The sequence below is a fragment of the Aquarana catesbeiana genome, linkage group LG05 (genome assembly GCF_042186555.1).
Source record: "Aquarana catesbeiana isolate 2022-GZ linkage group LG05, ASM4218655v1, whole genome shotgun sequence".
Lineage (NCBI taxonomy): Eukaryota > Metazoa > Chordata > Amphibia > Anura > Ranidae > Aquarana > Aquarana catesbeiana.
In genome coordinates, this window is record NC_133328.1 from 301,155,484 (window position 1) to 301,176,668 (window position 21,185).

The following is a 21,185-nucleotide window of genomic DNA, read 5'->3' on the forward strand; positions in this document are numbered from 1 at the left end:
AACCCATAAACTTTCAATATCCGCCAAACATCAAGAAAGAAATTACAAAATCTTAGCCAGATGGTATAGGTGTCCTGTAGACTTACATAAAATAAACCCTGATAATGAGGATACCTGTTGGAGATGTCATGAAGCTCAGGGTATAATGTCACACATTTGGTACTATTGCTCAGAAATCCAACCATTCTGGCAGAAAATATTTGAGATATATAGAGCTATGACCGGGATCGATCTATATCCAGAAATACAGGTGGCGGTACTATCTATGATCCCAGGATCGGTGAAAAAAATAAAAAAAGGGAATATTGAAATATTTATTGACAGCGGCACGAACTATTATAGCAAGAAAATGGAAAAGCATGTGTGCCCTCTGTAGTGGAGTGGGAGTGTGAGATGGCGGAGATGCGTGCCCTGGAGGAAAGAATGGTGATAGAAGAGGGGCTGAAGAAACAAATATTTAACATATGGGCTGAATGGGAAGAGTTCAGAGCCTCTTCGGGGCTTCTGAGGACGATATAGAATCCTAATGGAACATAATAGGAGGGGACTCCAACTTTTTTTTTTTTTTTTTTTTTGTCAGTATGAATGGGGGTGATTGAGAAGAGAGAGAGGACAGAGGGTGGGGGGTAGGCTTAAAATAGGGGTTTCACATCCTTGAATCAACTTTGTAATTAATTAAAAGGAAAAAGAAACCTGAACTAGTTTTCTGATAAAGAAGTATAGAATTATTTCATGTCTTGGATGTGTACATGTTTCCTTTTTAATTTGTTGTTAAAAATGTTTTGATAAATAAAGATTGTATAAAAAAAAAAAAATCACAGAACACCTGATACCAGACGACCCAGCCTTTTTCCTCCTCCATGCCTCTAATGCCCCTAGGAAAGTCTACAAAAAATCAATCATGCGCCATCTCCTTGGTGCCGCCAAGGCATGCATTCCTCTTAAACGGAAATCCCCACAGCCCCCGTTCCGTAGGGATGTGGTTTAAAAAAGTAGACCTCATTCTCTCAGCACGCCATCAACAGGAACACTACTCCAAGACTTGGTCGCTTTGGAACATGTTCATCTTCTCTGATGAAGGTAGAACCCTCCTGGACAGTGACCCTGCCGACTAAACCTTTCTCAATTGGACCTCGACCGCACTTGGTATTCTATGGATACAAACCGGCTTCCCGCCTGCCGTCTATGTGGTCTGCGACCTCACATTTAGTATCTCTCCATTCCTTCCCCAATCCCCTCCCCATCTCACCCCTTGTTTCTCTCCCTCACCAATCTCTTACTCTTCCTTCTTCTCTTACACTCTCTTCTTCTTCTCTTATATTATGCTGTTTTTTCTTTATGGACCAGTGTTTTCATGGCTCCATGTTATTCTTTCTCTAAAGAATAGATTTCTCTAAAATCTGAAAACTGATTTGGGCTGGTTCCGAGGCCTCAACCTATCAGAACATATTGGAGTTTTGGTTATGACTTACCTTAAAAAGGCCCAGCTCTGAGGTACTATCTTGTTCACCTCTAGCCTGGCATATAAAAGACACCTCAGGTAGCCAATGGACATAATGTCATACTTAGTCTGCAATGTTTCATTTTATGTAATGCATATTTGTACTGATGTATAATGTACCAAAACTGTTCATACTGCAATGTATGTCCTTGAACCATGTCCTTTAACTAAATAAAACATTTGAAAAAAAAAAAAAAAAAAGTTGATGTGAAAATACTGGTGCAGTGTTATTCACTGTGGACTTATTTACTATCATATTAATTTGTTTTTTTTTTTTTTTCTCCATAAAGACTTTATTGAACAGAAAAATAATTTTTGACATATAACATAGGCAGCAGTGGCTCCATTAGATACAAGGCAGATACATAGCATGCCGAAACATCTCTACACAGTTAGTTGAGTCACATATGGGGTAATGGTGTTTTAATCCTAGGAGAGACAAAACAAGACAAAAAAAAAAAAAAAAAGGGGAGGAAAAGGGGGTATAGCTAGAAAAAAAGGGGGGGGGGGGGCGAAAAGAGTAGGGGTGAGGTGGATTGGGTGGGATAAAATTAAAAAAAAAAAAAAAAGGGGGGGAGGGGGAGTGGGGGGAGGAAGATCGGGTGAGGAAGAGAGCAGGGCGGAGAGGGGGTGCATAAGTCACCAACTACCCACTCCAGCATCCAACGGTTAAATCACTAAGGTATTTCACGCCATCCATAGCGTGAGCCTGAATCTGTATTTAGGATCTGGATATTCATTTGTTTTTTGATTGTTTTTGTTGTTTTACAACACCCGTTGTGGAGATGCGACCCCATGTCACAGGTGCATATGAGCAGTGCATACCTGATTTTGGTAGGCTTGCTAATTGTGCACCTGTGCGCTGGGTTCAAACATCCCAGGAATAGAGGTCAGTACTCAGACTTGGAGACCGCTCCGCCCGGCAGACAGGAAGTCGAGGAGAAGTAGACCGGCTGTAAATGTAGGGCATAAAGCTCAGATGACAACCCAAATATATCTAAAGTGGGCAGATAGTAATAGGCAATAGAATTTGAATGTGGGCAAAAAGGAATAGTTAAAATGGCGGCGAGAAACTTCCGGGATGGGATCATATGCGATTGGCCCATAGTAATGAGACTAGGATATATAAACAGTGACACCCAATTACTGAGCAGCTTCCTGATGACGGAATCAATATTGCGAAACGCGTAGAGGCTGCTGGGATATTACACATGACGCCACAACGTCATCTCCCGTCAGGCAAAAGCGAGGCTTGGACCACAAGCCGGAACACGAGCGGGAACGAGAAGTGCAGCGCACGCCGGCGAACGAGATAGACAATGACCTTTACCATCCATACAAACCGCTGGATAAGCTTGGTGCCGTCATATGGGCACCGGCAACATGTGAGTTGTATAGCCTTTTGTTTTTTAATCTTCAATAAATGGTTTTAGCATATTGCACTATGTATGCCATTTGTTTCCCATGAGGACAGATTGATGTGCTAAACGGCATCGGTGACAGCTCAAAGTGGATTGGTTATCCCTTAATGAACCGAGGGCTTGTATGTATTTGTATCTGGTGAGTGGCCATTTTTATGCGGTGGTGGTGTTGGCACTGAAAAGCACTTTAAACACTAAGGAGAAAACAGAGCACCTTAAACAGCACAAAGGCAGTGGATTACCCCCATAGGGACCCACGTTTATATAGGCACAAGTGTATTCTAGCTGGACTGTATACGATTTTATTTTATTTATATATGGTGTATAGAATGATAAATCTGAGCAGGCAGACGTGGCCTGGGACCAAAACAGCACGAAGCTGACAGTGAGTAAGCCAGGAGGCTATAGTTTATGTTTATACAATGATGGTGGAACCCCCTGTAAGGGAAGATTACTGTTTGAACTTTTTTGTTTCTTTTAAATAAAAGTGGGCTGCCATTCCCTAAAAACACAGTCTGGAGTGGCACGTTTCTGGAAAACTGCATGCACCATTAGAGCTTAATCACCACGGATCGTCACACCCTGTATTGGGATCACATACTAGATTTATATTACATTATGAACACCAAGTGCGTTTGTTAACACTGGTGTGGCGACATTGTTTTAATTTGTTAATTACTCACATGTATCTATATTGTGCCTTACACTCATAGCTTTATTACTCCTCACTATAGTGATATTGCACTTTGTATTGATATAATATTGGCATTTTAATGTTGGTATTTTATTTTTTACTTTTCACAAGATTTTTGTTGGCTTCATACTATACTTTTGAGGTGGTTGGAGTAGCAATATTTGTGTAGAGATAGAGCAGGGCAACAACTATTTGTTATAATTTGACTTGTTGTTGGATGTGGGTTTGTAGCAGCTTAGAATTACACTGTAGGTGATTTTGTTAATAGTAAAGTGGTAGCACAGGAGTTATATTGCTCTTAGAGTTCAGCCAATTATTGTGTAAGGTCCAACTTGCTTGATCCAGAGTGGGAAAGGGCTACCTACAGGAGACCCTTTTTTGAACATATGGGGATTGCGCAGCGCTAGGTGCACCTATCAAAAGACTATATCAATGAATTCACAGTAGCCAATATAAAGCAAGATGGTAAAAATTGAACTTTCATAAATTGAAGTGGAAATTTTTTTTTGAGGCACCTCTGCTATAATGTCTGCATCCCACTTGGTTTCTGTCAAAGTGAGTGTGTCAGGCAATTCTGGTTTTAGATTAGAATTATAGTCGGGGGAGGAGAGGCAGAAGAGTGCTTAAAGCTGATAGCTCCCTCCGATTTCAGAAGCAGCGATAGCCGCTATAATTGGTCAGACATAGTAGCTGTAAATTCTGCCCTAATCAAACAAGTCGCATGTTGTGCGTCTGTAAGGGAACTTCAACGACAGGACTGGAGCGGTGTTGGTGTTAGACCTCGCTCCTGAACAATTGAACGACTAACAACTTGAGAAGAACTTGGAATTTCTCAAGGCCTGCAGTGGACTCACTGCTGCCTATCCCATGTGTTTTTGCTCCCAAGGACATATAATCCTCCAATGCCGAGTGAGGATCCTACTCACAGAATGCATGTGGATTAAGTGAGTTCAGTGTGTCCAGTATGAGGAAATCATGGCTGTGTCATGGATAAATCTGGCAGAAAATTGTCCCACGATGTAAATTTACCTTTAATTATTGTATGTCGTCCAGCAATGCAGATCCACTTCAATCATGATGTCCAACAGCCAGAAACCCCGTGATGTCAATGACCAAATAAACTCATGTCCATGTATGGTCAATGACGTCACACGGAGACCCCGCCTCTCTGCTTATATTGTGGCAGCAATTACAAGAAGATGACAAAGTTCAGACTATTTCCAGGCAGTGCGTTTTTTTTTTTCGTTTAGCAGATCAGCGGCTGTCAGGCATCACTACTGACAAGGATCTCCATTGCTGGACAATGGGATTTACGGTGAATTTTACATTGCAGGGGAGGTAGTATCAGGGGGCCCCCTTATTTTTAAAGGGGGCTTCCAGATTCGCATAAGGCCCCCTACCCGCAGATACACCACAACCACCAACCCAGGGCATATGGTTTTACATTCACAGTTCAAGGAGAGGGGGGGCACACACCAGTCACACATTAAGCAGTGTTAGTTCTACAAAACTGTTAAAACAATTTTGTTAGAAGAGGTCAAATGATAGTGCTGCTCTCCTACTGTAGGATAGAACTTGCATTTGGTTAGAGTAATTTATTTTTCTGGCGATTTTGTTTTTCACTTCCAAGTCTCTATGGTAATTATTTTTATCTGGGTACATGTCTGTCAATTAAAAATTTGTTGATGTTCTTAATTGATTTGTTTATTTTGTGGTATTGATTTTTCCAACACTAGTGATTTGAGTAGGTTTATCATCAATGTGCTAGGGAACTGCCTATCACCATCAAACTAATTCATTTTTACAATGGCTACAGTGTGGCTAACACTTACGCAGAAGTAGTTGCTGAAGCTGAAGACTGTTCTTCTGAATCTAGAGAAAGGCCAAAAAAACAAGTGAATATGCAAGTATTTTGAGTTTAAGTGTTCTGAGTTTGTTTTTCACATGCAGTGTAAGAAACTTTACCATAAATAAAACAATACATTAGAATTGTGTCAAACAGAAATAATTTAAATACATTTTATAGGTAATAATAAAACAAACCTCAAAGGGTCCATAGCCTGATCTAACAATGTTTTATAAAACGGTTTGAAAATCACAGGGGAATTAGGATATATATTGCACTTCCTTTATAAATGTACCTTCCTTTAAGGTGTATAAAAACATGTAGGGGCCTACTTTTAAAGCAGCGGTACGGCCATACTGCTGTGAAATAAAAAAGAAAAATATGCTCCACTTAGTATAAATAAATGCAGTGAAATGAAAAAAAAAAAAAAACACATTGTGAAAACATGAACAAAGATGAGTAATCCTTACCATATAATCTCACAAAATAGCACAGAATATGCTAAATCCAAACTATATTAAAACCTGCATGTAGGAGCCCATTAAGCAATATCAAAATTCTGCAGTTCCCATACTGCTGGACTTGGCCAAGAGGCAGATCGCGAAGAACTGGTTAGAGCCAGATAGTCCAAATATCCGAGAATGGCTCTTCTGTATAAATGAAATATACAACATGGAGGGTGTGGATGGAGAGGGAATCTATCTGGATGAGGAGGAGAACCGGGTGGACAAATGGGCAGGATGGCGGAAGTATAAAAGTTCATGGAGTTACCTGGAGGAGGTGACAAGGTGGAACTGACTGAGGAGGGATCCCGGATAGCCCAGGCACAACAGGATTCCCCTAATCTGCAGAGGGGGGGTGGAATGGAAGTGGGTTTGTAATAGAATGTTGTTATTAAAAGGTGTGGATGTAGTCTCTCTGTTGGAGGAGAGCTATTTACCGCTTTATTCTTGTATTGAAAAAATAGGATTTTTTAAAACAGCTTACCTGTAAAATCCTTTTCTTTCGAAGGACATCACGGGACACAGAGCCTCAGTAATTACTGATGGGTTATATAGGTATCACTGGTGATTGGACACTGGCACACCCTATCAGGAAGTTCAACCCCCTATATAATCCCTCCCCCTTGCAGGGATACCTCAGTTTTGTAGCCAAGCAATATAGTGTATAAAAAGAGGGGCGGGACCTCTGTGTCCCGTGATGTCCTTCGAAAGAAAAGGATTTTACAGGTAAGCTGTTTTAAAAAATCCTATTTTCTTTCTCGAACATCACGGGACACAGAGCCTCAGTAATTACTGATGGGATGTCCCAGAGCAATGCTACCTGAGGGGGGGGGGGGAACCACGACCAAGTAGGGTGCAATCAGACCTGAGGACCCTGTACCGCTGCCTGCAGCACACTACGCCCAAAGGCGATATCCTCCTGCCTTCTCACATCCACCTGATAGAATCTGGTGAATGTATGAACTGAAGACCAGGTTGCGGCCTTGCAGATTTGAGCCATAGAGGCCTGGTGATACACTGTCCAAGAAGCACCAATAGCCCTTGTGGAATGTGCCCTGATCTGAAATGGAGGAATCTTCCGTTTCAAACCGTAAGCTTGAATGATCAACTGTCGAATCCATTTAGAAATGGTAGCTTTTGACGCTGCCTGTCCTCTATTGGGACCCTCTGGCAGCACAAACAAAACATCCGTCTTGCGGATCTGAGCAGTTGCCCCTAGATAGGCCTTAACTGCTCTTACTACATCCAACGAATGTAGAGATCTCTCTTCCGGAGAACAGGGATCTGGAAAAAAGGAAGGTAGAACAATGTCTTGGTTTAAATGAAAATCAGAAACCACCTTCGGTAAAAAACTAGGATAAGGGCGTAGTACCACTCTATCCTTGTGTATAATCAAATAAGGCTCCTTACAGGAAAGAGCTGCTAATTCTGATACTCTTCTAGCAGAAGAGATGGCCACCAGAAAAATTAATTTCCTTGTCAACAAGACCAAAGGAATTTGACTTATTGGTTCAAAAGGCTGTTTCTGTAACACAGCCAGGACCAAGTTCAAGTCCCAGGGGTTTAGGGGCGCTTTAACCGGAGGATTAAGACGCATCACCCCCTGCATAAAGTTTCAGACCAAAGAATGCGAAGCAAGTGGCCGCTGAAATAATACTGATAAAGCAGAGACCTGGCCCTTGATGGTACTCAAGGCCAGCTTCATCTCTAATCCTAATTGTAGAAAATCAAGAATTCTACCTATGACATATTTCCTGGGATGCCAACCTCTGGATTCACACCAGGTTATATAAGCATTCCAGACTCTATGATAAATCATCCTGGAAGCTGGCTTCCTTGCATTAATCAAGGTAGATATGACAGGACCTGACAGCCCACGACTCTTCAGAACGTGGGTCTCAATAGCCAAACCGTCAAATTTAGCGTTTGTAAGGCAGGATGGAACACTGGATCTTGAGATAACAGGTCTGGGCCTACCGGTAGGGTCCACGGGGAACCTACTGTCATCCTTACTATTTCTGCATACCAAGTCCTTCTGGGCCAAGCAGGGGCCACCAGAAGTACCGACTTCCTTTCCTGCCTGATCCTGCGAAGGAGTCGTGGTAGTAGCAGAATAGGCGGGAATGCGTAAATCAGTGAGAACCGATGCCACGGAATCACCAATGCATCCGTCCCGCATGCAAGAGGATCTTTTGTCCTTGCCACAAATCTGTCTATCTTTTTGTTGAATCGGGATGCAAAGAGATCTACATCTGGAACCCCCCATCTTTGGCATATGGCCCAAAAGACGTCGGGATGCAGAGACCATTCCCCTGGAAGTAACTGCTGGCGACTTAGATAGTCCGCCTGCCAATTCTCTATTCCCGGGATGAAAACTGCCGATATGCATGGCACATGCATCTCTGCCCAGACTAAGATCTGATTCACCTCTTTTTGAGCAGCTCGGCTCCGGGTGCCTCCCTGATGATTGACATAAGCCACTGCTGTGGCATTGTCGGACTGGATCCTGACCGGACAACCCTGTAGCCTGATAGTCCAGGCCTTTAGAGCTAGATGTATCGCCCGGATCTCCAGAATGTTGATGGGTAAGGTCCTCTCTGTCTTGGACCATACCCCTTGGACCGCAGCCTGTTCTAGAACTGCTCCCCAACCTGACAGACTGGCATCTGTTGTTACCACCGTCCAGGTAACCGGTAGAAAGGATTTCCCCTTCTGCAGGTTTTCGGGTATGAGCCACCAATTGAGGCTCTGACGCACCGCATGCGACAGGTTCATCGGAAAGTCTAATGCCTGAACTTTCTTGTTCCAGGTCGACAGAATACTGTGTTGCAGCATTCTTGAGTGAAACTGAGCATAGGGAACTGCTTCGAATGAAGACACCATCTTCCCTAGTAGCCTCATACAAAGGCGGACTGAGGGACCCTTCTTGGTCCTTACTGTCAGAATCAGCTCTCTCAAAGCAGTGATCTTTGCCTGGGGTAGAAATATTTTCTCCTGGCTTGTATCTATAATCAGACCTAAATACTCCAGTCTTCTTACTGGTTTTAGGAAAGACTTTTCTAAGTTGAGGATCCAACCCAGGTGTTCTAGATACCTGACTGTGGTCCTCAAGTTTCCATTCAAAGAGGCTACCGACCGGTCTATCAAGAGCAGGTCGTCTAGGTATGCTATGACAGCTATACCCTGAGCCCTTAATCTGGCCAGAGGAGGAGCCAAGATCTTTGTGAACACTCGAGGTGCAGTGGCTATCCCGAAAGGCAGAGCCACAAACTGGAAATGGCGCCCTCCTACCTCGAAGCGCAGAAACTTCTGATGAGCAGGAAAAATGGGCACATGCAGATATGCATCTCTGATGTCTATTGATGCCAGAAATTCTCCTCCCTGCAGGGTGGGAACTACTGTTCGAATTGATTCCATGCGGAAGGATTGAATCCTTAGGAATCGGTTCAGATCCCTTAAGTCCAGAATGGGTCTGACATCCCCATTTGGCTTTTGGACCGTAAAAAGGTTGGAATAGAAGCCCAATCCCTGGTCCTTTGCGGGAACTATCTTAATGACCTCCTGCGACAAAAGTTGCTCTAACGCTAGAAGGAGCGACTGCTTTTTCTCTGGGTCTCCGGGAACACTTGATCTGAGGAACCGAGGAGAGGGGAATTCCTGAAACTCCAGCTTGTACCCTAAGGTTACCGTGGAGATTACCCATCTGTCCTGGAAGTCCTCCTGCCAGAGCTCTGAGAACTGTCGCAGTCTTCCCCCCACTCCAGTGAGCGGGGGCACCCCCTCATGCAGAGGTCTTAGTGTTTTGCCTAGTAGGCTTCTTTCCCCAGGACTTCTTTTGTCCCTGGGGTTGACTCTTGTCTCTGGACCCCGATGGAGGCGGCCGTCGAGACTGCCTGGAGGCTGAAGCCCCCGGCGCTGGGGAAAGAGTCCGTTTGAAAGAGGGACGCTTACTCTTCTTCTTGACAGGTAAGAGAGTGCTTTTCCCACAAGAGATTCTCTTGATATAGTTATCCAAGTCCTCTCCAAACAACCTTGCACCACGAAATGGAAACCCAGCCAGTAGCTTCTTACATGGTGCTTCGGCTGTCCAATTTTTCAACCATAGGATTCTACGTATATGCACCAACCCCAGTGAAAGACGGGAGGTTTGCACGATAGAATCTCTAATGGCGTCAAACACAAAGCATAAGGCCGTTGGAAGGTTAGCAAACCCCTGGGCCTGCTGTTCAGGTAATACTTTGATGACCTGCTTAACATGGTCTCTTAATTATTGACAGACTCCAATCGCTGCTACTGCAGGTTGGGCCACTGATCCTGCTAAGGAGAAAACATCCTTCAATAGGGATTCCATCCTTTTATCTACAGGATCCCTGAGCATCTGAGCATTGTCTACAGGACAAGTCAGGCTATTATTTACGGAGGAAATGGCGGCATCAATAGCCGGTATTCCCCACATTTTAATAAACTTTTCTTCCATCGGATAAAGTGTTGAAAACTTTCTCGGCGGAAAAAAACGTTTGTCTGGGTGATCCCACTCAGAATAAATGAGCTTTTCAAGTAAAGTATGAACAGGAAAAGCATGTGCTGCTTGGAAAGGTTTCAGTGACCCCAAAGCAGAAGAGGATTCTTTAGCAGTTTCAAGTATGGGCAACTTAAATGTGGAGCGGACCAATCCAGTGAGGATCTGCACTAAGACTTTCTCCTCTTGGGAAGTCGCAGAGGGTCCCTCTCCACCTGAATCCTCCTAAGAGGAATCATCCGTCCCATCCCGATCCTCTGAAAGGGATTCATCTCCTTTATCCCAGAGCTCCTCTGTCTGAGGGTCTTGGGGAACAGAGGAAAGCCTAGTGCGTTTTCTTCCACTGAGTGAAGACGTAATCACGGCCATTAATCTTTCCTCCAGACCATTAATGGTTGAGGAAAAAAACCTCTTGTGTAATATATACAGGGGCTGAAGTGCCAGAAGCAGGTGTAGCCCCTGACCCCGATGGCTCTCCCTGGCTAGCCGTCCCTGGCCCATCTTTAGGGGGGGGAGGATGCTGCTGACAGGGGCCCTCAGAACCTGAACGAGATCCCCTAGTGTCTCTGGTTCCTGGGGTGCTTGAACCTCTTCTACCCATAGTGCAAAGCAACAAGGTGTGAGGTATACAAATGAACACTGCCCGCTGAGCGATGTAGTCTGGCTAAAAGCCTTGCTACCCAATGCTCAGTCTGGTGTTACTTCAGTAAATGCTGCCTAGGAGAATGCCTGTGTCCCACCTTACATGCGACCGTCAGCTCTGTGTCTCTCAGAAGGCTGTGTGCACCTGTACAGAGTGCCTTTAATAGCCTGCAGCTGGCCTGAGTGGGAGTCTAAGCACCTGTGCTGACGTCCCGCCCCCTCCTCTCCCGCCCCCCCCCCTCGAGTTTTGAAAAAAACGAGTGCTTCCCGCGCTGGCCGACTCTCCTGTCATGCTTCTGGAGAAAGGCTGGGGGAGGGGGAGGGGAGAGAGAGAGGCTGGTAGCAAGATCTGCCTAAACGGCTATCTTCAGAGATGGTGGCCATTAGGCCGCAGAGCCCGGGTGGTATAACCACTTTCTAGACCCCTGTGGCCCCTCTCTAGCCTGGGGGGGAACATTCAAACATGAGAAATCCCCCCTTCCATCTTACCTTGCAGCCGGCTTGAGACATAAACAGCGATGAAAAAACACTGAGACAGACAGTCAGCATGTGCAGGTTTGTGCTCTTGGCAGCCCCCGGTGGTCACAATAGGCATAGCATGCATTTACCTTAAAGGAGAAAAGCCACTAGAACTCAAAATTTCTGTGGAATCTCCTCTTACCTTATCCAGCTGCAGGGTGCTGTTTACACAGACCCAATCTTCACCTCTCACGGTGGGCTCCGTTTGAAAAAACCGTCAGAGACTGGGGCCCCCTACGAATAGGGGGATCCAACAGTTCTGAGACCGTAAAGCACCTCGCCAGAAATTAGGAAGTTTAAAGCCATTTTCTGATCTGCGGGGTCCAGCTCTCTAAAAAGAGAAGCATTTCGGGTAAAACCTTGTTTCTTCGGACACGAGGCCCGGGTACCATTCAATTTGGCCATGAAAAGACACTTTGAATGGATCCGGTTCGCCTGGCTTGCCCCAGTATAGGATCTTAGGATATTCCCTTTGGAGCTCAGCACAGGACATCTTTACACGTCCATCACCTAAGACACTGGCGTAAAAACTGAGGTATCCCTGCAAGGGGGAGGGATTATATAGGGGGTTGAACTTCCTGATAGGGTGTGCCAGTGTCCAATCACCAGTGATACCTATATAACCCATCAGTAATTACTGAGGCTCTGTGTCCCGTGATGTTCGAGAAAGAAAACAGAGTTAGGTACCTGGTAACTCTTTTTCTAAGAAGTCTTCCAGGGCAGCATCCGAGAGATAGGCTCCTCCTCCCTAAAACAGGAAACACATTAGTCCACCATTATAAATTTCACACTCTTACCTGTGTGCCTCAGTTATGTTAAAGCACCGAAGGAATTCCCTGTAAGCTGCAAGCTCCCCCTCTGTACCTGGTTTTTGTTGTTTCAAGGGTGGGAACTAGTGCTGCCCTGGAAGACTTCTTAGAAAAAGAGTTACCAGGTACCTAACTCTGTTTTCTCGAATCGTCTTCCAGGGCAGCATCCGAGAGGATATATCAAGCAATACTTACTAGGGTGGGGTTAGAGACTGGAGCACTTTACGACCAAATGCTTGGTCTTGGTCAGACAGCTGGTCTATGCAGTAGTGCTTAGCGAAAGTACTGAAGCTCGACCATGTCGCTGCCCTGCAGATCTGCTCCGGAGTTGCCCCTGCTTTCTCTGCGGCCGAGGTTGCCCAGGCTCTAGTTGAGTGCGCTCTGATTTCACTAGGTGGAGTGAGATTCTGTGCCTAATCTGTATGGCCATCCTTATCCATCTGCTGATGGTGCTTTTTGAAGCTTGTTTCCCTCTGTTGATTCCTGCATAGAGGATGAAGAGGGAGGTCGTTCTACGCCATTCTTTTGTTCTTTCGAGATACGCTATGAGCGTGTTCCTTACATCAAGTTTGCTGTAAATGTTTCTTTTCCTACTATCCATGGTTGTTGGAAGTGAGGGTATGACGATGTTTTGGGTTCTGTGAAATGTAGAAGAGACCTTGGGTAGAAAGGCCGGATCTGGAGAGAGAATTATCTTGTCCAGATGTATTAGACAGTATGGTTCTATTGAAGATAGAGCTTGGATCTCACTCACTCTTCTGGCGGATACTAAGGCCAGAAGGAGCGCAGTTTTTAACGTGAGGTTTTTGTCTGAGCTGTCCTCGATAGGTTCAAACGGAGGGGAAAGAAAGCCCTTAAGTACTGTGCCCATGTCCCAGGTGGGAGTTTTGTACAATTTGGCTGGTTTGGATCTTTTAAGAGCTATGAGGAATCGTCTTATCAGCGGGTCTTCCGCTAGTCTAGTATCCATGACCGAGGAAAGTGCTGCAACTTGTACTTTCAGGGTACTTGGTGATATGTTTTTGTCTGCACCATTTTGTAGGAAGTCCAAAACTATTGGAATTATCCCACCGTTGGAGATTGGTCTGTCTTCGTACCAAGAAACAAATTTTTTCCTTATTTTCTCATAGATGGCTCTCGTTACCGGCTTTCTGCTGTTTAAGATGGTGTTGATTACTCTGTCTGACAGGCCTTTGTTCTGGAGTTTTACCCTCTCAGTAACCAAGCCGAGAGCTTCAAGATTTTGTGGTTCGGATGGTTGACTGGGCCTTGTGACAGTAGATCCGGGCGGTCCGTCAGTGTCAGCTGAGGTTGTATGCTGAGATTTTTTAAATGACTGAACCATGCTCTCTGGGGCCAGTGTGGTGCTATTAGTATTACTGTTGTTTTCTCTGCCTTGATTTTTTGGATTACTTTTGGGATTATGGCAGTTGGAGGGAATGCATAGCACAGATGCCATTTCCAGTTTTGGTTGAAAGCATCCACCCCGCTGTTGCCATCTGTAGGGTCCAGGGAGAAAAATATCGGAGATTTTGCGTTCGCCCTGGAAGCAAATAGGTCTACTTCGGGTATTCCCCACTTCTGGGTGATTTGAGTGAAGGTTGTTTGGTTTAGCGACCATTCCGTGTGTTTTATCGTTTTCCGGCTCAGGAAATCTGCCACTGTATTGTCTGTTCCTTTTAGATGAATACCGGATATCGATATTATGTTCACTTCTGTCCACAGTAGGATAGATTGTGTCAGTCTCATCAGTTTTTGGGATTTTGTGCCCCCTTGTCTGTTTAGGTATGCGACTGTCGTTGCGTTGTCTGATTGTATCTTTACATCCTTCCCCTGTAATGCTGGCTTGAAGGTTTTTAGCGCTTCCCCCACAGCTTTCAGCTCTCTCAAGTTTGAGGAGGCTTGTGCCCATTTGGGTGTCCATTTCCCTTGCGAGAACCGCCCTTCCATGTGGGCTCCCCATCCTAGGGCGCTTGCATCGGTGGTGATGCTGACTGGATTGACTTGAGCCCATCTGCGCCCCTCGATGACCCGAAGTGGGTTGAGCCACCAGTAGAGTGTTTGTTTGACTGTGGCGGGGACGGGAATGGATTTTTCTAGGGATGCTTGCCTGCCATCCCATTGGGACAGAATGTAGTTCTGTAAGGGTCGCATGTGAATTTGTGCCCAGGTGATGGCTGGAATGGAAGACGTCATCAGTCCTAGTACGGACATTCCGTGCCTGATCGTTGTGGAATGGTTCCTTAGCAGGGACGTAATTGCTTGTGTCATTTTTACGTCTTTTTCCTTTGTTAGGAAAATTTTTGACAGTCTGGAGTCCAGCACATATCCCAGGTACACTACTCTCTGGCTTGGGATCATTTGCGATTTCTCTGCGTTTATTAACCATCCCAGGTTTTGCAGATAGATCATACTCTTGCGCAGGTTGTTTTCTAGGATTGCTGCTGAGTCCGCAAAGAACAGGAGGTCGTCTAAGTATGGTATTATTCCAATACCCTCCTGTCTTAGACCTTTTAGCGCTTCCGCCATTATTTTTGAGAATATTCTTGGAGCTGAGGAGATTCCGAAGGGGAGAGCTGTGTACTGTAGGTGCAGCGTAGCTGCTGGCCCCTGGATTGCGAACCTTAGAAACTTTTGGTGATCCTTCCTTATGGGGACATGTAGGTAGGCATCCTGTAAGTCTAGTGTTGCCATGAATGTCTCCTGCGGTAGGATGTTCCTGATTGAATAGATAGATTCCATTCTGAATCTCTTGTATCTTATTCCTCGGTTGAGTGGTTTGAGGTTTAGTATCAGCCTTAGTTTGCCTGATGGTTTTCTTTTTGCGAAGATGTGTGAGTAGAAGCCCTTTTGTTCCTCCTCTTGGGGAACGTGACAAATCACCTTCTGATCTAATAGTTTCTGTAGGGATTCTAGAAACACCTTTGCTTGATTGCTGTCCTTGGGTAGCATGGTCGCTAAGTATTTGGTTGGGGGGCGGTTGGAGAATTCTATTGCGTAACCGTCTGCTATGGTGCGCAGTATGAATTTGTTTTCTGTTATCTCCTCCCATTGGTGGGAGAAAGCCGCCAATCTGCCCCCCACCTGAAGGCAGTCATTGTTTTTTGTTCTTTTGGGTATTAGGCTTGAGGATGAATTCACCTTTGCCTTTCTTGTTTTGTTGACCCCAGTGCTTTTTTGCCCCTGGCTTATTGAAATTCTTGAAATGCCGAAAGGGCGCCTTCCCTTGTCTCTTCTTGGTTTGAGGGAACCCCTTATTTTTTGCTGCAGTCCTATCCAGGACTGTTTCTAGTTCGGGACCAAACAGTAGGTCTCCAGTGAATGGTATGCCACATAAACGGTTCTTGGAAGGTGCATCCCCCCCCCAGGATTTTAACCACAGGGCTCTGCGGGCCGAGTTTAGTAGTGCCGTGGTCCTAGAGGATATTCTGACAGTTTCTGCTGAAGCATCTGCCAAGAAAGCTGCCGCTCTAGTTAGTGTGGGGATGGTTTTAATTAGTTCCTCCCTGGGTGTGTCGTTCTCCAATAGATCTTGCAGCTGGGTTAGCCAGATTAGCAAGGTTCGGGCTGTGCAGGTGGAAGCAATAGCCGGATTTAGGTTTGCCGCCCCTGCTTCCCATGCCCTTTTCAGGAGAGCTTCTATTTTCTTGTCCATGGGGTCGCTGAGGGTACCTGCGTCATCAAAAGCCAAGTCCGATTTGTTCGTGATTTTTGCCAGAGAGGCATCCACCTTGGGGCATTTAGCCCAGGTTTTGGTGTCTGCTTCCGCAAACGGGTATCTGCGTTTGATTGTGGCGGGGATGAAAAGCTTTTTCTCTGGGTCTTCCCATTCCTTTTTGACTATGTCTTTAAGTGTTTGGTGTACCGGGAACGTTCTTGGCTTCTTGGGCTGGAGCCCTTTGTACATTCTGTCATGCATAGTGAGTTCTGCGGTTTTCTGTTCTTTAATGCCTAGAGTGTCAGTGATGGCTTTGAGAAGACTGTCTGTGTCCTCAGAAGGAAACAGGTTGCAGTCTGTCGTGTCATCTTCCTCCTCTGAGTCTAAACAGATACCGTCTTCTGATTCAGATTGTTCAGATTCATCTGAATCCACCTCTTGTTCTGCCTGTACCTTGTTCTCCCTTGGAATGTGTGTTCCGCTGGTAGATGGGATACTGGCCTGAGCGACACTTGCTGGCGTTTCTAATTTCTCTATAGCTGAGCGTAGTGGTGCCATGGTGCTCTGAATTTCTTTCTTAAAAGAATTGAGCAGGTCTTTCAAAAATCCCTGTGATTCTTTTGCCACCATTTTGTCTAAGCATTTCTGACACAGGGGCTTTTTCCAATCTGGAATGGCTGCATGAGGCACATGTTTTGCCTTTAGCCTTCCTTTCCTCAGGGGTCTTTGCCTGCAAGCGAGCATAGAGAACAAAAAAAACCCCGTGAGTTTAGGTGGTCAAAGGAACTGCCTGTAGATAGGCAGTAAAGAGGTTAAGACAGAGATAATTCAAGAATATTCTGGCTTACCTTGGAGCTGTCCTGATTTGCAGGATCTGCAGGGCAGGGTGGGGAAGCGTCAGACATGATCAGCCACCAGGATCCTCTGCTTAGAGGCCTTTTTATCTGCTTCCTGCATAAGCTCCGGCCCCGCCCCCGGCTGACCCCGTGCAGGTTGGTGGACACACCTGCACATGCCGCTGTATTGTAGAGTAACTGTGCTGGTAGTGAAGGGTAGCATTGAACAAATTTGCTATTTGTATTCTGTTTTCTTTCTCTTTTTTTTTTTTTTTTTTTTTTAAACTTCCCGCCCCTAGGTGTCCCTGCTCTATCTCCGCAGTAGATAGACTACGGGAAAATGGCCGCCAACCCGGAAGCGGAACTTCCTCGGCGCCATCTTGGTACACCCCCGACTTCCTGTAGCGGCCTGTGGCGGTGAGGACGCTGCTGCGCCGCCCGGAGAGCGGTGGATTCGTTTGGGGGGACAGCCGCAGCCACCAGGGACCTAATTTAGAAGGTGCAAAACCCTCCCTGCTAGACCCTCTGCTGCTGAGGTTTTCGGCAGCGGTCGGCGGCGGCGGGGGGCGCCCATCTATGCATGTATCCATCCCCCCTGGCGGGCTCCAGATTCTGCGGAAAGCCAGAGGGGGGTGCTTGCGGAAGCATACACAGGCCTAACAGCGGCATGGGGTGGGGATGACAGAGTCCTCCTGCAGCCTGGGGGGATGATTGCAGACCCCTCAGTAGGGGCGAAATCTCAGGCTTTGAGCAATGTTGCCCAGTGCTGCGCCTGCTCGCCCTCCCAAAGCCCCTTGGGCTGTATGGGATGCTGGCAGGGGGTCTCCTGCAACAAGCACAGAGACAGGTGAAAATAAAATAACAAACGTTCTTGCAGCTCCTGTGGGTCCGGAGGAAACACAAACAACTGAGGCACACAGGTAAGAGTGTGAAATTTATAATGGTGGACTAATGTGTTTCCTGTTTTAGGGAGGAGGAGCCTATCTCTCGGATGCTGCCCTGGAAGACGATTCGAGAAATTTATATAAATAAATATTTAAAAAAAAAAAAAACCTGCATATAACCTGCTACCATACTGTACAAAGGGTCAGTTATAATCGTTTATCAAATCTAACAAAGGTAGCAGGCTGTCCAAAGACATTAGAAGGTACAATCAGGCTTCTCCAGTCTAATTGGAAGTTGTATGATAAAGTGTACTTTCTGGGTTTTAAACCTTACCTCTTACTTTCTTTATATCCTGACTCTCTACACTTGGCCCTTTCCTTTTAGTCGCTTGTGAGCTCGGTGCAGGCACAGAATGACTACCGGCGTTTACATTTGTGCTTTTCAGTTCTGCAACTTTCTGAAAATGAACATTGAGAAAATTTATTTTCCATTAAATGTAAAATTAGAATATATTGAAAACATGTTTAGTACATTAAAAGCTGAACTCTATGCAGATAAATACATCAATAATGCAGCTATGGATCCATGAATACACCATTAATTGTATTTAATGTTTAATTGGAAGCAGTGTACCTAAACGTGGCCTGACATCAGCCGTTTTCAATCCCCTGCTCAGGACAGCTCAGACCAGAAAAAAAAAAAAAAAAGCAAAACAAAGAGCCAATTTTTTTTATATCAAAAGGTTTTTTATTGCAAAGTATGAAGCATATCCATAAAAGTATGACATTACACGTCAGTTTGTCGTCGTATATATCAAGTACATATACCAAGATAACCTTAACATTAAGAGAACATGTATAGGTGAGTAATTATAACACGGCTTGAGTAGTATTCATTTGTAAATGGCTGTACACTACAGCCTCTATGCGGCACCCCTTCAACCATGTTTTGCTAGTCTTTTCCCTCATATTATGCAATATCTCTCGCCCGTTCAATTCCCTAGGTAACCATTTGGTCTATAGACATCTAAGCACTCTCAATTAGACAAGCTCTTTGGGACCAATTCCTGGTGTGTCCAGCCACAGGGGCTCATAATTTTTTTTAATTTCCTAAGACTCCCCCTGTGATGATATATGTATCTTTCCTGTATGAGGGTATTCCCCATGTGTTGAATCCACGACCTAACTGATGGGAGTGGCAGACTTCCAACCCATAAGTATCGTTTTCCTAGCTTGAAACAAGGCTCTATCTGAATGCTGTCCTCGTCAGTTTCTCTGGAATTTCCCACTCCAGTATACCTAGAAAGCAATAGATTTTTTCCAGGAGGAACATTGGCTTGGAATACCTGGTTAAGTGTGGCCAGGACCTCCCTCCAATATCTATGGTGCTTGGGGCAACACTAGAGGAGATGTATCAAATCACCTGGTACTATTCTGCATTTGCCACATAATGCGTCAGGTAGCTTACCCATTTTATATAGTTTTACTGGTGTATAGTGTGCTCTCAGCAAAATATATAGTTGGGACACCTTCTGTGATACGTTCAGTGAGCATGTGTTAACAGATTGAAGCGCCTCCTCCCACTGATCCCCCGAAATAGGGCCTAAGTCCTCTTCCCACTGGGCTGCCGCTTTCATGGAGTATCCCTCTAGGAATGCGGAAAGGGGCATATGATAACATTGGGAGATTATGCCCTTTGATTCAGTGGCGTTTTGGAGTATGTGGAAAATAGGGGACGGTGATTGTACCCATTCTACTGCGGTGCCTTGAGCGTTAACTGCATGTTGTAGCTGTAGGTAGCAGAATAACACGTTAGATGGTAGTGCAAACTTAGTTTGCAGATCTGGAAAAGAGAGCAGTCTCCTATTATGAAAAACATGCATGAGGTTCGTTATGCCTAGGGCACGCCACCTGGGTCCCTGTTGGAGTTTGGCCAGTTCGCCATAAGATTTATTCTCCCACAATGAACTGTAAATCGTGTATCCCTTAACTTCCTGCAATTGCTTGACCTTGTTCCAGACCTTTTGGAGAAGTGTGTATGGGGTCATTTGTTTGTTGGGCCGTTGGAACAACTGTGCTTCCAGGCCCTCTGGTATGCATGCTGCCCCTGTGCCTATCAGCATGAGTTTAGCAGACGAACCAGCTGGGTTGGGAGACATGGCTCATATCAAGTGCTGCAGCTGTGCAGCCAAATAATATAACCAAGGGTTGGGAGGTGCTAAGCCAGCCCCTTCCTTTGGATACTGCAGCTGCTCCAATTTGATCCTGGGGGGACTGGTATGCCAGAGCAGTAGTCTGAATAGAGAATTTACCACACAGAATATCTTATGTGGGATAACCACAGAGGTGTTGTGGAGTAGGTACAAGAATTGTGGCATAAGAATCATCTTGATAAAGTTTGTTTTCCCTGCTAAAGACATTTTAAGTCTGTTCCATATGTTTATTTTATCCCTAAAACGGGTTAGTAAAGGATATATATTAAGGCTATAGTAGTCAGTAAGTTTGGGGGATATTTGAATGCCCAAGTATTTAAAAGGTAGTCACTATGGGGATAGGACAGGGATGTACTGTTCGCAGCCCAGGTGCCTCATCCAGAAACATCAATGCGGATTTGGACCAGTTGTTGGTAAGGCCAGAATAGTGGCCAAAATCAGCAACTATGGACATTGTCTTAGAGAGTGAGTTGTCCACGTCCTCCAAAAAGAGCATGACGTCTGCGTAAAGCATGATTTTTTCATGCATTTCACCAAGTTGAAATCGCTTGATTTGTGGCCAGTCACGCACCTGGGCCGGAAGATTTTCAATAGCGAGTGCAAAGAGCAGGGGGGACAGGGGGCATCCCTGCCTGGTCTGCCTGCCCAGTGCAAAGACCGGGGACATCCTGTCAGACATGCGTAAGGTGGCCTGAGGAGAACTATACAGCAGCCGTGTCCAAGCTATAAACCTAGGGCCAAATCCAAATTTGGACAATACAGCCCATAGATAGCGCCAGCTGACACTGTTGAATGCCTTATTGGCGTCAAGAGACAACAGTGCCCTGTGGCCGGCGCTATCTGCTGGGGTTTGCATATTCAGAAAAAGTCTTCTGAGGTTGGTCGCAGTGGATTTGCATGGCATGAAGCCTGATCCGGGTGAATAAGACAGGACAACCCTGTTAAGTTTTATTGCTAGGACTTTGGCCAGTATTTTTACGTCACTTTGCAGCAGGGGGGTGGGCCAATAGGAGCTTGGATCTGTCAGTTCCTTTCCTGGTTTAAGCAGTAGTATGACATTTGCCCTTGACATGGTTATGGGTAGCTGTCCCGTTTTCAACGAGTTGAGCACTGCCAGTAATTTAGGTAGGATTACTTCCC

The 21,185-nt window shown here is 45.4% G+C and overlaps 1 protein-coding gene across 2 annotated transcripts in view; it reads right to left on the reverse strand.

The window, feature by feature from the left end:
• Positions 1–21,185, reverse strand: part of ZNF830 (zinc finger protein 830) — a 102,760-nt gene that overhangs the window by 69,415 nt on the left and 12,160 nt on the right. For both annotated transcript variants that reach the window (XM_073630816.1, XM_073630817.1), the window contains exons 3-4: positions 18,167–18,290; positions 5,449–5,488 (exon numbers count right to left, since the gene is read on the reverse strand). In XM_073630816.1, the coding sequence (XP_073486917.1) occupies positions 5,449–5,488; positions 18,167–18,290 (164 nt within the window). The remainder of the gene's footprint in view (positions 1–5,448; positions 5,489–18,166; positions 18,291–21,185) is intronic.